The sequence below is a fragment of the Antedon mediterranea genome, chromosome 7 (genome assembly GCF_964355755.1).
Source record: "Antedon mediterranea chromosome 7, ecAntMedi1.1, whole genome shotgun sequence".
Classification (NCBI taxonomy): Eukaryota; Metazoa; Echinodermata; class Crinoidea; order Comatulida; family Antedonidae; genus Antedon; species Antedon mediterranea.
In genome coordinates, this window is record NC_092676.1 from 14,797,582 (window position 1) to 14,814,344 (window position 16,763).

The 16,763-nt window shown below is 33.6% G+C and overlaps 3 protein-coding genes and 1 pseudogene across 3 annotated transcripts; all 4 read left to right on the top strand.

The window, feature by feature from the left end:
• The first annotated feature begins 2,292 nt into the window (after positions 1–2,292).
• Positions 2,293–3,485, top strand: LOC140053985 (histone H4). The gene has a single exon (XM_072098776.1). It carries the CDS (start codon positions 2,603–2,605, stop codon positions 2,912–2,914), a length of 312 nt encoding a protein of 103 aa, XP_071954877.1. The 5' UTR covers positions 2,293–2,602; the 3' UTR covers positions 2,915–3,485.
• A 414-nt stretch (positions 3,486–3,899) lies between these two features.
• On the top strand, positions 3,900–4,720 carry LOC140053984 (histone H2A-like). Its single transcript, XM_072098774.1, has one exon. It carries the CDS (start codon positions 4,062–4,064, stop codon positions 4,449–4,451), a length of 390 nt encoding a protein of 129 aa, XP_071954875.1. The 5' UTR covers positions 3,900–4,061; the 3' UTR covers positions 4,452–4,720.
• A 75-nt stretch (positions 4,721–4,795) lies between these two features.
• On the top strand, positions 4,796–6,035 carry LOC140053983 (histone H3). The gene has a single exon (XM_072098773.1). It carries the CDS (start codon positions 5,320–5,322, stop codon positions 5,728–5,730), a length of 411 nt encoding a protein of 136 aa, XP_071954874.1. The 5' UTR covers positions 4,796–5,319; the 3' UTR covers positions 5,731–6,035.
• Positions 6,036–15,371: 9,336 nt separating this feature from the next.
• Positions 15,372–16,267, top strand: LOC140055270 (uncharacterized; annotated as a pseudogene).
• The last annotated feature ends 496 nt before the right edge of the window (positions 16,268–16,763 follow it).

Genomic DNA, 16,763 nt, shown 5'->3' on the forward strand with positions numbered 1-16,763 from the left:
CTTCCATTCTAATACAGTACAATGTAACTTATTACAAATAAACAGGAAATGTTTAACATCTTCTTCACCTGACCCACAAACCTTACACTTGTCATTTAGATTATCAATGTTCCACTTATTTGTAATTTTTCCAAGTGGTAAAGTGTTTGAACGAAGTTTAAATTTTAAACTTGAGCCATAAAAATCGTAATAATTTAGTGAGTTCGTTCATTATTATGCAAAACAGGGTTGGGGAAAGGACACACCCTTGCTTAACACCTTCTTCTATATCAAAAGACTGTGTTTCAATGTCACCAAATCTTACTTGCCCCTTAACATTGTCATACAAGCTACTTATAATATTCCATAATCTACCACGAATTCCAATATTCCATATTGCCATTAGCAATCCATCTCTCCATACGCTATCAAATGCTTTTTTTATGTCAAGGAATGCTAAGTAAGTCTTCTTGCCTTCCGCAAGTCGGCAACTAGCAATGTTTTTAAGAGTGAAAATGTGGTCTTCACATCTTCGGTGGGGTCTAAACCCTCCCTGAACTTCTGAAAGGGTATATTGTTTTCTTCTAAGAAGTCGGAAACTGTGTAATGTACAACTCTATTGAATATTTTAGAAACGCAAGATGTTAAAGATATTCCTCTAAAGTTATTTAGGTCCCTTCTATCACCCTTTTTATATATTGGTACAACAATGCTACTATTCCATTCCGACGGTACTTTTTCAAGACTAACAATTTTTTTGAATAGTGATAAGATTAATCTATTTAAAATCGTCCCACCGTTTTTAAGTAATTCATTAGATATATTGTCAGAACCAGCAGATTTGTTGTTTTTTGATTGGTAGATAGCAGATTTAACTATATCTAATGCTAGTTTAATGTCAACTATTGATTTAGTGCTATCCTCAACATTTTGCCTACAGTCATTATTTATTTTAAGGTTATTAACGAAATTGACTGTCTCTATATAATCTTTATCATACTCGGAATTTAAATTTCTATTCATCTTTCCTAGTGTACTCCAATACTCTAAGACGGTATAGTTCATTTTATTTCGGTCACAAGTTATTTCATTAGTGCCCGGTATTTTTAGGCATTGTACAGTGTCATTTTTGCGCGTATTTCCTTTAAGCACTTTCCAAAAGTCACGGCAATTACGACCATGGCAATATCAATCGATCTATTTACTTGCATTTCAGTAATCTTATTTCTAATTAGATTCTTTGTATGATTTTTCTTATCAAGATAGCTTTGCCATAGCTTCTCCCCTTCATCTAAATTACTTTTATTCTTTGCCCATTTTCTATGAAGACGAGCTGCATCTCTTCTTTGTTTTATAGCAGTTTCGACTTCCTTGTCAAACCAAGCATTGCATTTATTACTATTTTTTTTGTTTACGTACACCAATTCCTTCGCGGGCCGCTTCAATTAAATTTTGTTTCCATGATTCCCAAAGCATGTCAACATCATGGTATGAATCGGCATTCCAATCTTTAAACTTTTCTTCTATTTTACCATGAAATAATTCAAAATCTTGCCCTTGTTTAAAGTCCCAGCTATATCTGGTATTACGATTAACGTATACTTTACCAACACATTTTACAGATAATTTTAATAATAAAACATTATGGTCACTCCCCAGACCCATTATTCGATCTTCATCAATAAAAAATTCTTTAACAGAATCGACTAAATTATCAGAACAAAGCATATAATCGATAGTACTTTGGAAATTGTTTCTAAACCATGTGAATTTACCTACACATTTCCGAGTACAATTAAGAATATTTAAACATGTGTCGTTACGAAAATTTAAAAGACGCTCGCCATTTGAGTTTAGAACTGGATCGCCATAAGGGATTTCTTTACCAATCCTAGCATTCATATCAGACATTATTATGATTTGGGGATCGGTGTCCCCATGATCATTCTCGATACAAATTATATCAGCAAGCAATTGGTTATATAATTCATCACATAGGCCTAAATCATTATCTACTCCCTCAACAGGAAAATATGCAACGGCTATATAAATTTGATTTTCACCAGGAGAGATTTTGAACCATAATCTTTCATATGTATCATCTCGCGAGTTCAAAACATTGTCATCAATAATCTTAACATTTTTTGATATAAATGCACCAATTCCACCACCTCCCTTTGAACTTCTGTTTTTACCTATCCATTGGAACCCATTAATATCATCAGTTAATTCACCTTTTAAAAAAGTTTCTACAACTCCAAATATGTGTATATTTTCCGAATTCATTAATCTTAAAATTTCTGGAACTTTAGAGCGTAATCGATTTACATTGTTGAAACCAATATTTAAAAGACATTTGCCATGATGAATGAAACAAGGCATTGATTTCGACAAAATAAATATGTTAAACCGTGGAGGAATGTTGAACAAAAGATAACAAGAGAGAAAGTACAGTGTTATTATTGTATTTCCCACCAAAACCAAATACAAAGGCTAATTGCGTTTCGGTACTAAGGTCAGGTAGAGCAGTCTAAATTCACGTCCGCATTTGCTCTATAAATACGTCTATTTTCAAAACGGTTAGCATAATTTCGAATTTGTCTTCGAAGAAAATATCCACAAAATGTCTGGACGTGGTAAAGGAGGAAAAGGACTTGGAAAAGGAGGCGCTAAGCGTCATCGTAAGGTGTTGCGTGATAACATCCAAGGTATCACAAAACCGGCTATCCGCCGTCTTGCTCGCCGTGGTGGTGTCAAGAGAATTTCTGGCCTCATCTACGAAGAAACCCGTGGTGTACTCAAGGTATTCCTTGAGAATGTTATTCGTGATGCTGTAACTTACACTGAGCATGCCAAGAGGAAGACCGTCACCGCCATGGATGTCGTCTACGCTTTGAAGAGACAAGGCCGAACCCTGTACGGATTCGGTGGATAAGCAGTTATACAGTTCAATCAATTTCAAACCAAACGGCTCTTTTCAGAGCCACCACATGTACAAAAGGGATTTGTTTGCTAATGTGTCTCATTATTGTACCTTACAATCCACATTTCCTTGCTGTTGCACACGTCACAGTGCATAGATAATGCTATCAATTACACGAGAAATAACTCTCGGACTCAAATTAATTTAAAATGTCAGTACATCACCGGGCGGTTTTTGAATTTAAATATTTATTTCCAAAGGTATACTACAGTATAATATATCCGAATCAACATTGCACAATGTGAATCGATGACCCTGTATACTGTATTAACATTTGATTTCACCATGCAAACAATATACAGTATTACATCATGATGCTCATGTTCATATTGGCCTACATAATATTGTTACTGTATAACCAAAACAATTTGGACTCTTATGACAATTTTATATTTAATATACGACGTTTTAAAGAAGCTATGCATGGTGTTTTCCATAAAAGAAGACATCATGCTTGTACTACTACTATTGTTTCAGTGGGTGATATATGGTTAATATTTATTACCCAGGTTAATCATTATTTATGTAAGCATAAAATCGATAAGGTACTTATACAGTACAGTAGTATTATGTACTTTGGTATAGTGAAATCAGGTTGAATTTTGGATATTTAACTGGTCTTACATTTATGAACAAATTGTTTTATGAATTTACTGTACATTGTTTTTCACATTTACAGATTAAAATTTTACGATGAATTCGAATTTAACCGTTGTTAAATTTGTAATTAGGTTACTTATTTTTTTATTGTAATCCTTTTCTGTTATCATAAAAGTGCAATTCAGCTTAAAAATGTTACTTTTTTCTGCTGCTAAATTTTATGAATGTATTTTTATGTACTGTATATATTGAATAAAATATACCAGTGACATATAACCGTTGTGATGATATTTTGTAAATTTGCGCCAAAATAACAAAGAACGCCTACCCAATAGAACAACACAATAAAAGTGATTACCGGCTACAGCGCGGACGACTGTGATTGGTCACAACAGTACACGATTTCCGTAATGCGAACCAAAGGCGGCTATAAAATACCGGGTACTGTTGAATTTTCATTATTTTCGAATATACCGAAACACAATAGCAAGTAACAAGTATGTCTGGACGTGGCAAAGGAGGAAAAGCTAAAGGAAAGGCCAAGAGCCGATCAAGCCGTGCTGGACTTCAGTTTCCAGTCGGTCGTGTTCACCGATTCTTGCGAAAAGGTAACTACGCATCCCGTGTCGGTGCTGGTGCCCCAGTTTACATGGCTGCCGTACTCGAATACTTGACTGCTGAAATCTTGGAGTTGGCTGGCAACGCTGCCCGTGATAACAAGAAGAGCAGAATCATCCCTCGTCATCTTCAACTTGCCATTCGTAATGATGAAGAGTTGAACCGACTTCTCGGAAGTGTGACCATCGCACAGGGAGGTGTACTACCAAACATCCAAGCTGTACTTCTACCAAAGAAGACCCAGGCCAAAGCCGGGGCCAAAGCCAAGTAAATCATCGTACTGCTTACCGCATTCGCAAACCAAACGGCTCTTTTCAGAGCCACCACTTGTCCAAAAGAAATTGAATTAGCACAAAGTAACAATATAATAGAAACACAGTACTGTACTGTGATAACACCAAAACGCTAATTTATGTGTAAAATCTCTAAAGAGGGTTATTTTAATATTTTGCTTTCACCGTCATCTGCAACAGTTTTTCTTTTAGTATGTATTATTTATCCTCGACTTAACATTATTTACAGTACTACTGTACTATTATAATACAGTATTTAAAAAGATATGGGCCTAGAAAAATGGATATATCAAAGGTTCATTACATTACATACATACATTATCGTCAGATAGCAGAAGCCTAAAATGCAACATACCTCATCTCAAACAAAAAAATGAAGATTAGTAAGATGAGTAAAATCAGACTTTTAATAGGCCATTTTGCAATTTTAATAAAGTTATTTACTTCTGTAAAAAAGAGAAAAACTAAATAATTATGTCACCTAAAAAATAAAAAGACAAAAGAAACGTTCAATTTTAACGGGAAAAAAAAAACAGTTTAAAAACGCGCAATATCTTGGTCAGCTACGGAAGTGTTCTTAGCCACAGATTTCAACCAATATAATTCGTTTTGTTAATATGTTAATCAGACAATAGTTTTGTGGAACTCCCGCCACATTGAAAAAAAAATGCGGACGTGTTCTAAACAGGAAAATTTAGCCAATCACTTGATTCCTGTTTGAATAACAAAGAAACACAAGTTTGCATCTAGCCAATCGTATTGCCTGTAGTTAATTACCTTTGCAAAGGTCCTTATAAACACACGAATTTACACAATTTTGATATCAATCAATTTATTAGTTGAAAAATGGCTCGTACTAAGCAAACTGCACGTAAATCTACCGGAGGAAAAGCTCCCCGCAAACAACTTGCAACCAAGGCGGCACGAAAGAGTGCACCAGCCACCGGTGGAGTAAAGAAGCCTCATCGTTACAGGCCTGGAACCGTCGCACTTCGTGAGATCCGTCGTTACCAGAAGAGCACTGAGCTTCTTATCCGAAAGCTCCCATTCCAACGTCTTGTCCGTGAAATCGCCCAAGATTTCAAGACAGATCTTCGTTTCCAGAGCTCAGCTGTCATGGCTCTTCAAGAGGCTAGCGAAGCATACCTAGTTGGGCTTTTCGAAGATACCAACTTGTGTGCCATCCACGCCAAACGTGTTACCATCATGCCAAAGGACATCCAACTTGCCCGCCGTATCCGTGGAGAACGTGCATAAGAGTAAGACGACAATTCTCCGTTTTCTCAAACCAAAAGGCTCTTTTCAGAGCCACCATATGTACAAAAGAGATGAAATTAGCACTTTTCTACTTTATAACTCCAAATAAGCAAGCCATGATTCAACATTTCGTATTTTATTTGATCATCAGGAATGTAATACCATATTTTTTCCTCCATGGTACAGTAATACTAAAACATAATACCATATTATTCTATTCAGTATATAAACAGTACATTATAATAATCTAATCTGTATTTCATTCGGTAAAACTATTTGCCTTTGTGAAAATACAACCTTTCATTTTTAACCTCATAGAATTAATTGTATCTGTACTAGTAATGTATACAGTATTCAGAATGAGAATTACATTTTTTTTACAATTAAATGAATGACATTAAATATGCACATTTACTATTCTAGATAAGAATAAAATAAATGTACTGGCTGTGTTCATACATAATTAAAAACGATTTACAGAGATTCATGAAACATTTTTGTTACATTAAAAAATAATTATTTTTTTCAGTTTGATATTTTATAACATATTGAAAAACCACTTGTATTGTACTGTATTTATGTTATGCAAGACAAGACATCAGGGCGCTAGTTCCGTTTCGCACCTGTTTTTATTTCGACTTCCTTTTGACTCCAAATTGTTAAGCAACTTATTGTGAATACCACACCTTAAAATTGGGCCTCATAAGTACTTTTATGAAGAAGAATCACATAAAAAGTAACAAATAAATCCTTAAATTGATGATTTTACAGACATGTTTCTCGCATACCGTTCGCGAATTTAGAATAGGCATACTCGAAGTTCAATATTTTCGTTTCTATGGAGCGCCAAAAGAGCAACAACAATAGATGGTTACAAACTCAGTGGAATGCGTCTTCTTATTATTTATTATTGAAATACACGTTTAATTTTAATATATTTTGTCAATAAAAATGCTTTAACATTTTACTGCTAACAGTGCTGTTTTCAAATAGCAACCTACCCTAGGCCTAACTAATAGTAAGACTATAGACTAAGAGGAATATTATTTAGGCCTAGATCAGGTATACCTCTACTCTACAGCATGCAGTAGTGTTATATGATGATGAATTTGTCGATTTTCATTCCTAAAAGTTCCTGCAAAAACCATGTACAGTATCAACAGTAATATTTTTGTTGCATTGACATTGACAAAATATGATAAAATTGAACGTAATTTTCACCAATAAATGCATTAAATATACGCAATTTACTGAGTTTTTAGCACTCTGTTATGATTACTCTTTTGGCGCTCCATAGAAACAACAACATTGAACATGGAGTATGCGAAATTCACAAACCGATGTGCGAGAAACACGTCTGTAAATTCATCAATTTAAAGGATTTATTTTTTACTTTTTGTGTGATATCCTTCGTAAAAGTATTTTTGAGGCCTAATTCTAAGGTGTGGTACTCACGATAAAGCTACTTAACCAATTTTGAGTCGAAATAAACGACAGGTGCGAAACGGAACTAGCGCCGACATCAGATTATTGATTACAATAGACACCAAATAGTTCACATTATGAGGTACATTTTCAGTTGTTATCCTACCTTTTGTGTTCGTAAAGTACACCATTGTATTGGTGGTAGGTACAAAATAAAGCATACTGTACATACAATACAACTACTGTACTTTAAAAAATTTAACTTGTCTTCTTCCCTCCAAATGTTAACAAAGAAAGAACAAGTATACTTTTGTTTTTGAACATTCAATAAATTGCGCGCAGTCAACAACCAATGAATGCCCGTCGACAAGCGAGCCTAACTGGAAAACCTCATTTGCATACCGAAGTCAATAAATACACTGGGCGATGTTGAAATCTTCACTTGATTGATTACTTTACTCGTATTGATTGTAAATACGAAAATCATGCCACCAAAAACTTTATCCGGTACACAGCAGCTCAAATGCCCGAGGCTCCATTCGTGATTAACAATGTTGATAATACAAACACATTCACGATAACGAATGACTTTTATTTTATAATTGAAATATATCTTTATTTTGGAATAAAAAATAACACCAACAAAAACACTTAAAATAACCAACAGCAGATTTGTATTTTAGAGTAAGATTTTGAACAATCAATATTATATCAAAATCATTATTTCGATCAAAATAATATAATTTAAGAATATTTTTCAGATAAACTAAATAATTACACTCATAATGATCGACACCGGTACCGATTATTGTACATTATTATTATAACTCGATTTAAATATTGTTTTAATTACACACTAGACACTTAGTGATATGTCTATATGAAAAAAGGCAACGAAATCTAAATTTGCAACATTTTTTAACATAACATAATAGTAAAGTAAATAATAGTTCGAATTCAACATAATCATTTAGAGAATTGGTAAGGTATAGATTAGATCGATCGATTGCACACTATTACTGTATTTTTAACTCAATTTAAATTTAAAAAAAGTAACCGTTTTCATGTGAATTAGACTGATAAAAACCAACAAATAACTTAATCTGCCAACATTTTAAACATCGTTACTTGTCCATAATGGATCGACTACTGTATCGATTACTGCACATTGTTTTACTTTAACTGAAACAGTCAAATTTTTAATTGTTATTGTACTAACATTAGACAGTGATATCTGATAAAAAGCAACATTAATTAATATTAATAATACTGAACCAAATTAAATATCGTTACTTATCCACAATGGATCGACTACTGTATTGATTATTGCACATTATTTACTAACTAACATAAGAATTAAAGTGATATCTGATAAAACGCAACAAACTGAATCGAATTAAATATCGTTACTTATCCATAATGGATCGACTACTGTATTGATTACTGCACATTATTTTACTATAACTGCCCAAGTCAAATTTAAAATTGTTACTGTACTAACATTAGACAGTGATATCTGATAAAATGCAACATACTCAGGTCCAAATTAAATATCGTTACTTATCCATAATGGATCGACTACTGTATCGATTATTGCACATTATTTTACTATAACTGCCAAAGTCAAATTTAAAATTGTTACTGTACTAATATTATACAGTGATATCTGATAAAATGCAACATACTCAGGACCAAATTAAATAGGCCTATCGTTACTTATCCATAATGGATTGACTACTGTATCGATTACTCCACATTATTTTACTATAACTGCCCAAGTCAAATTTAAAATTGTTACTGTACTAACATTATACAGTGATATCTTATAAAAGGCAACATTAATAATACTGGACAAAATTAAATATCGTTACTTATCCACAATGGATCGACTACTGTATTGATTATATGCACATTATTTTTCTCTAACTGAACCCAGGTCGAATATTTTACATGCAGTGTAACTACCGACACACTGTAAAAGCACAATTGAGCAAAGACATCGAGGTTACTGTATGCATTAAATAACTGAATATTGTACATTCATCATATTCCATTACTAGCTGAACAAAATACACGATATAATAAAACTATTGGATTTCTTTTTACATGATTTGTGAATTTATTTATAAATTTGATTATATCACACTGTAATGATACTGGATTCTTCTTGCCAACTATCTATGGATCAAAATAGTTCAGTATTTATATTTGATATATTATACAATATTTACTTCAAAACTGTCAAATGTTTTATGTAAACGATTAAAAACTATTAAATCAGCCGTAATGCATAATCTTTTGAGTTTTTCTATTCGTCATCATCACAGTCACTTTCACTGTCATCACTCCAAGGTTGGTCATCATCGATTTCAGCTTCAAAATCTATTATTTCAAGTTCTTCATCATCACTTTGTTCCAATATTGATTCCTGCATCAGTATCGTCAAGAACTGTGTTTGATTCAGCACTTTGTTCCCAGTGTGGATCACTAGTCAACGTATCTGGTAGAGCATTTCCATTAAACCATTTAGGTACATACCTTCCATCACCATTATCAACCCATCCACAGTTTAATGGGTTACTGTAGGTTTTGTGTTAGATACATAATTTGCCCTCAACAGATGCTGGGTGATTGTGATTTCACATGGTGGCAATGACGAACAGTTGATCTTCTTGAATTTCTTCTTTCCAGTTGTCATTTTGCGAAACGATTGGTACCTGGCCTCATTAATACTGTTCATGCTTTTAAACCCATATATCTTGCATACATAGGCAGTGACTGCGGGTTTGTCCATCCTGTCACCACAAAGCGATTTTAATGCAGCAACATGTTTCTTGTCCTTCACTAAATAATATGTAAATGGGATTGAATTGCCTTTGCGGTAAAATCCAGTATCTTTACAGTGTGATATAATCAAATTTATAAATGACACTGTCACAGCACTGTCACAAATCATGTAAAAAGAAATCCAATAGCCCCTATTGGTTTTATTATATCGACGTGTATTCTGTTCACTAGTAATGGAATATGAGGAATGTACAATATTTAGTTATTTAATGCATACAGCCAGTAACCTCGATGTCTTTGCTCAATTGTGCTTTTACAGTGTGTCGGTAGTTACACTGCATGTAAAATATTCGACCTGGGTTGTTCAGTTAGAGATAAGTAACGATATTTAATTTGGTTCAGTGTTATTAATGTAACAATTTTAAATTTGATTTGGGCAGTTATAGTAAAATAATGTGCAATAATAGATACAGTAGTCGATCCATTATGGATAAGTAACGATATTTAATTTGGTCCTGAGTATGTTGCAGATATCACTGTCTATAAATGTTAGTACAGTAACAATTTTAAATTTGACTTGGGCAGTTATAGTAAAATAATGTGCAGTAATCAATACAGTAGTCGATCCATTATGGATAAGTAACGATATTTAATTCGATTCAGTTTGTTGCGTTTTATCAGATATCACTTTCTTATGTTAGTTAGTAAAATAATGTGCAATAATCAATACAGTAGTCGATCCATTGTGGATAAGTAACGATATTTAATTTGGTTCAGTATTATTAATATTAATTAATGTTGCCTTTTATCAGATATCACTGTCTAATGTTAGTACAGTAACAATTAAAAGTTTGACTTTGGTTCAGTTAAAGTAAAACAATGTGCAGTAATCGATACAGTAGTCGATCCATTATGGACAAGTAACGATGTTTAAAATGTTGGCAGATTAAGTTTATTGTTGGTTTTTATCAGTCTAATTCACATGAAAACGGTTACTTTTTTAAAATTTAAATTGAGTTAAAAATACAGTAATAGTGTGCAATCGATCGATCTAATTTATACCTTACCAATTCTCTAAATGATTATGTTGAATTCGAACTATTATTTACTTTACTATTATGTTATGTTAAAAATGTTGCAAATTTAGATTTCGTTGCCTTTTTTCATATAGACATATCACTATAGTGTCTAGTGTGTAATTAAAACAATATTTAAATCGAGTTATAATAATAATTTACAATAATAGGTACCGGTGTCGAGTGTAATTATTTAGTTTATCTGAAAAATATTCTTAAATTATATTATTTTGATCGAAATAATGATTTTGATATAATATTGATTGTTCAAAATGTTACCCTAAAATACAAATCTGCTGTTGGTTATTTTAAGTGTTTTTGTTGATGTTATTTTTTATTCCAAAATAAAGATATATTTCAATTATAAAATAAAAGTCATTCGTTATCGTGAATGTGTTTGTATTATCAACATTGTTAATCACGAATGGAGCCTCGGGCATTTGAGCTGCTGTGTACCGGATAAAGTGAAAAAAAAATGTACAGGCTGTGACCCGGCAGCAATGTCGAATATTGCATCTCACCCTAATACGCACCTAACTACATCATCAAACCTTTTGTATCTTTTCACATGAATAAATCTTCCGGGCGCCCGGTCTATCAATCTCAAATATTATTTCATTATACAACATTATACACTACAGCAGAAATATGTTGATAGCCGAATTAGAAGTAAAGGAATGAATTATAATTCAATGTTGGAAATTGTGTTGCGTCAAAGAATATATATTCTTTGGTTGCGTCTAACTCATTCGTCCATAGTTACTATAAGGGTTTTATTTTTATTCCAATGGCCTATATTTTTTAATAAACTTTGTTCACAGATGGTGACCATAAACAAAAGCAAATGCGGACAATAAAGGGCCCTCAAATACTATGATTTAGACAATAGGCCTAGCCCCAGGTCTTAGTCACAGAAATCAGCGCACACATGCAGCTGGCCCCAGCCTGGCAAACAATACTCATATATCGAGGCTACAGGTTATGCGCCTCTTTTGAAACGGTAAATTTCTGTGGCCGTATTCACCAATCACACTTAAGTGAGATATTTAGGGTTTCACTTAAGTGGTATTCACAAAGGGTTTAAGGTTAAGGGATACCCTTAACTTGGTCTATTTACCCCTTAACTATATTCAATACCTTGTTTGTGCTGAAGATTCTGTATGTGCGAGTACTATAGTCTAGGCTAGGTAGAGATGCTCCGAATCAACATTGCTGCACAACGTGAATCTACATTATTCTCCCTCATGAGGGCGATCGAAGTACTGTATGTACTGTAACAGTTCTTTTCAGAAATAATTATACTGTATATTACATGGTGGTGGGCCGCAAACTATTTCAACATTTGATTTCACCATGCAAACAATATAAATACATCATGATGCTCATGTTCACATTGGCCTATAATAGTGTTACTGTATAACAAAACAAATACAATTTGGACTCTTTTACAATGTTATATTTAATATAATACATTTTAAAGAAGTTTAAATGGTGTTGGATCTAGGCCAGTTTGCCGACTCCCAATTTAAATCAAATAGCCTAATCGGCACATGGAAAACCCACATTGCCGGCAATAATAAAACTATGAAAAATCATACTTTAATAAATGATTTGTATTAACTAACTTAGATACCTTGGTGTTTTGAAATGTTTTTTTCATACGCAAAAAAGAAATAATCACACGCACGAACCCAGCTAAGTCAGCGATCGCTAGGCCTAGCTAGCTAAGCTATACAGCCAATGGAATATTAATTATTTTTAAATACAACACTAAATTACAAATACAATCGGAACATATTTATGTACATTTTAAATACCTTATATTAAACTGAACATCGTACATACTATAAATTAAACTGTGGTTCAGTCTGAAAGTGTAATAAATAGAAATAAGCCGTATGTACTGATTGCTTATTATTTTTTTTATTGTATATTGATCGTTTTATTTAAGTGGACTAGGTACAGGAGTTGACACTTAAGAATGACGGATCTTCAATTAGACTCTAAAAATAAACATTTTTGCATTGGTTTTACAGGTGTACTCATTATGTTAATTAAGTATAGGTGAGACATATATTGACCTTTGACCCTTTCTTAAGGGGTCATGGTACAGGATTTGGCACTTAAGAATTACGTTTTCTCAGTTGGGTAAATGTACTTATTGTATTGCCCAAGGTTCCATGTACTCGACCATGCTAATTAAAATGCTAATTAGCGCTAATTAGTGGCTTTCTTAAGTGGACTAGGTACAGGAGTTGACACTTAAGAATTACGGATCTTCAATTAGACCCTTAAAATAAACATTTTAACATTGGTTTCATTTATGTACTCGATTATGCTAATTAAATCAAATTTTGGGGTGTTTTGAGCGCCCTCCCTAGAGTTGGTACAGGGGCGGGAACTTAAGAATGGCTGTTTGATGGTCCCTGGACCCCACTTGACATATTCTATGCCTCAGACCTTTTGTACTCGCAATGCTAAACAAATCTTCATGGGCTCCCGGACTAAGATGGCTATTGAAGATCTAACACCTATGCTACGTGCGCGTTTGTTCTTTTGTGGCAATGGCGGGCCGGTTACATAATAATATCGCTTCCCTATGTATAGCGCGAAGCGCATTATGAATGGCGTCTTCTTTCATGTATTTTCCCCCTAAATCAAAGCGATGGAAATCGCGCTTATCTGGGAGGGGTGACTACAAACTAGTTTATAAGGGGTAACATGGATTGTTTTCTCTATCACTTACCATTTGGTTCAGATATACTTGATATTACATTGCTGACAAACTTAATTCGTATTTTATAATGGATGGACCAACTGTTTATACCGAGGGTTTCAACATTCCAAAGATAAGACGGCAGGAGACGGAAAACAGTATTGGAAATGTATAAAAGGACATGTTCTGGAAGGGTCCACACCATGGGTGAAGGGGACGCACTTTTTGTTAGTATGGCTACTCCACATAGCCTATGGCTACTCCACATAGCCATGAAGTGGACGAAGAGTATGTCAGCGTATTTAATTTATGTTCAGTTTCAGTTTATTCACTCCGTACCTAACCAATTAGTTAACGTATTTTATTTAATCTGTGTTCATACAATGTTTTTAACCCAATTAGTTAGCGTATTTAATTTAATCTATGTTCAGTTCACCACTCCGCTCTTAACCAAATTAGTTCATACATGTTCTTAACCCATTAGTCAGCGTATTTAATTTAATTTATGTACAATTCATCACTCCGTTCTTAACCAAATTAGTTAGCGTATTTAATCTATGTTCATACAATGTTATTAACACAATTAATTAGCGTATTTAATTTAATCTATGTTTATACAATTAGGTATTTTATTGAATCTATGTTCTTAACCCAATTAGCTAGCGTATTTAATTTAATTTATATTCAGTTAAGTTCATCACTTCGTTTTTAACCCAATTAGTTAGCGTATTTAATTTAATCTATGTTCAGTTCACCCAATTAGTTTTTTAGCGTATTTAATTTTATCTATGTTCATACAATTAAGTATTTTATTCAATCTATGTTCTTAACCCAATTAGCTAGCGTATTTAATTTAATTTATATTCAGTTAAGTTCATCACTTCGTTTTTAACCCAATTAGTTAGCGTATTTAATTTAATCTATGTTCAGTTCACCCAATTAGTTTTTTAGCGTATTTAATTTTATCTATGTTCATACAATTAGGTATTTTATCTAATCTACCGTAAAACCTCAAAAAGAAGCCCATGGGCTTAAACCTCGAAAAGAAGCCCATCTCGAAAAGAAGCCCCTCTCTACAGTTTGCAAAAGTACTCTCGAAAAGAAGCCCATCTCGATATGAAGCCCCCTGGCTTCTTTTCAAGATAGTATGGCTTCATTTCGAGATAGACTACTCATACTGTATTGAGATGATGACGAAATTATTGTATTTGAGGAATGTTTTTTTGCTTTTTATATTGTTTTTTAATTGGTATATTAAACATAATTTCATGGTTGAAAAAATGTCTCAAAATTCACATTATTGTAGTAGAAATTCACAAAATTTACAGCATTCATTTCAGTTTGCAAAAGTACTCTCGAAAAGAAGCCCATCTCGAAAAGAAGCCCACCCAAGAGCACTAAAAAAAGAAGCCCATGGGCTTCTTTTCGAGGTTTTACGGTATGTTCATACAATGTTCTTAACCCAATTAGTTAGCCTATTTATCTATGTTCATACAATGTTCTTAACCCAATTAGTTAACGTATTTAATCCATGTTCATACAATGTTCTTAACCCAATTAGTTAGCGTATTTAATTTATGTTTATACAATGTTCTTAACCCAATTAGTTAGCGTATTAATTAATATAATTGTTTCATTTTTATGTACCGTCAGTATATTGGATCGGACGATGCTCCTCCTGATGATGATGACATCCTTTTACCCCAACTTGTTTCGTGCCGATCGCAGATGTATCGTGCTAGACGAAAAAACATGCCTGCCATGCCTACAACTCGTCCCGACGTGGATTTACCCGACAAATGGTCTCTCACTTAAGGACGGTGAACGGTTCCTGCTTCACCAAGATGACGAGATGCTTATGTTTGCAACTGACGGAAACCTCCAGAAATTAGCGGAAGCCGACACTTTATGGATGGGGCATTCTAGGTTTCTACACGAATTTACTCTCAACTCTATACTCTACATGCTGTCATTCTTCTTACCTCTTTTATTCGCTTTGCTGCCAGACAAATCTGCCGACACCGATTACAACTTATTTGAACATTTACGCCGCCATATGGCACATCGTCAACTACCATTTAGCCCGAACAAGATAATGACCGACTTTGAATCCGGCATGATACCAACAATTGCGCTAATGTTTCCCGGGACAATTATGAAAGGCTGCAACTTCCACTTCACTCAGGCTATTTATCGAAAAGTACAGAACTTGGGGTTATCAGTAGCATACCACAACAACCAAGAAGTTAAGCGAATCATCCGGTCTCTGATGGCTTTGTCTCTCGTTCCTCGAAACTTTGTTCGCAACCTCTTTGCCTACACAAGTCAACCAAATGCCCGCTGCAAATCATCCGATCTTCTACAGTATTTCAGTGATACCTGGTTAAATGGTTCTTTTCCCATCGCTATGTGGAATGTACATGGAGAAGACAGCCGAACCAACAACATGCTGGAAGGTTGGCATAACGGATTCGCACTCGCTATAGAAAATGTCACCCGAATGTCTACGAGTTCATCATGGAAATGAAGGAAGAACAAGCTGCCACACAACAAACCACTCGTGCTGCCATGTTAGGTCAACAACCACCACCAATGAAGAGGAAGTACAGAGAAAGAAGAACAGCTATTCAGAGGTTGCAGACGGAATTACGCGAAGGACAACGCACGATCGACAAGTATTTGACCGCGATTCGACGACATGTAGGCCATAATCGTATTTAAGATGTATAATTTAAGTTATCGTATATATTTTTATGTTTAATTTTTAATTTAGTATTTAATTTTTTTAAATAGTTTCCGAATGTAATATAGTATTTAAGATGTTTGATTTAGTATTTTAAATATTTATCGTATTTATGATGTTTAATTTAGTATTTAATTGTTTTAAATATTTTCCTAATGTAATGTAGTATTTAAGATGTTTAATTTAGTGTTTTGTTTAGAAATTTTCCGAATGTAATATAGAATTTGTTTAATTTAGTATTTAATTGTTTTAAATATTTTCATGTAATGTAGTATTTAAGTGTTAA

Coding starts and splice junctions, on each gene's coding strand:
- LOC140053985 (XM_072098776.1), top strand. CDS start 2,603: ATGTCTGGACGTGGTAAAGGAGGAAAAGGACTTGGAAAAGGAGGCGCT.
- LOC140053984 (XM_072098774.1), top strand. CDS start 4,062: ATGTCTGGACGTGGCAAAGGAGGAAAAGCTAAAGGAAAGGCCAAGAGC.
- LOC140053983 (XM_072098773.1), top strand. CDS start 5,320: ATGGCTCGTACTAAGCAAACTGCACGTAAATCTACCGGAGGAAAAGCT.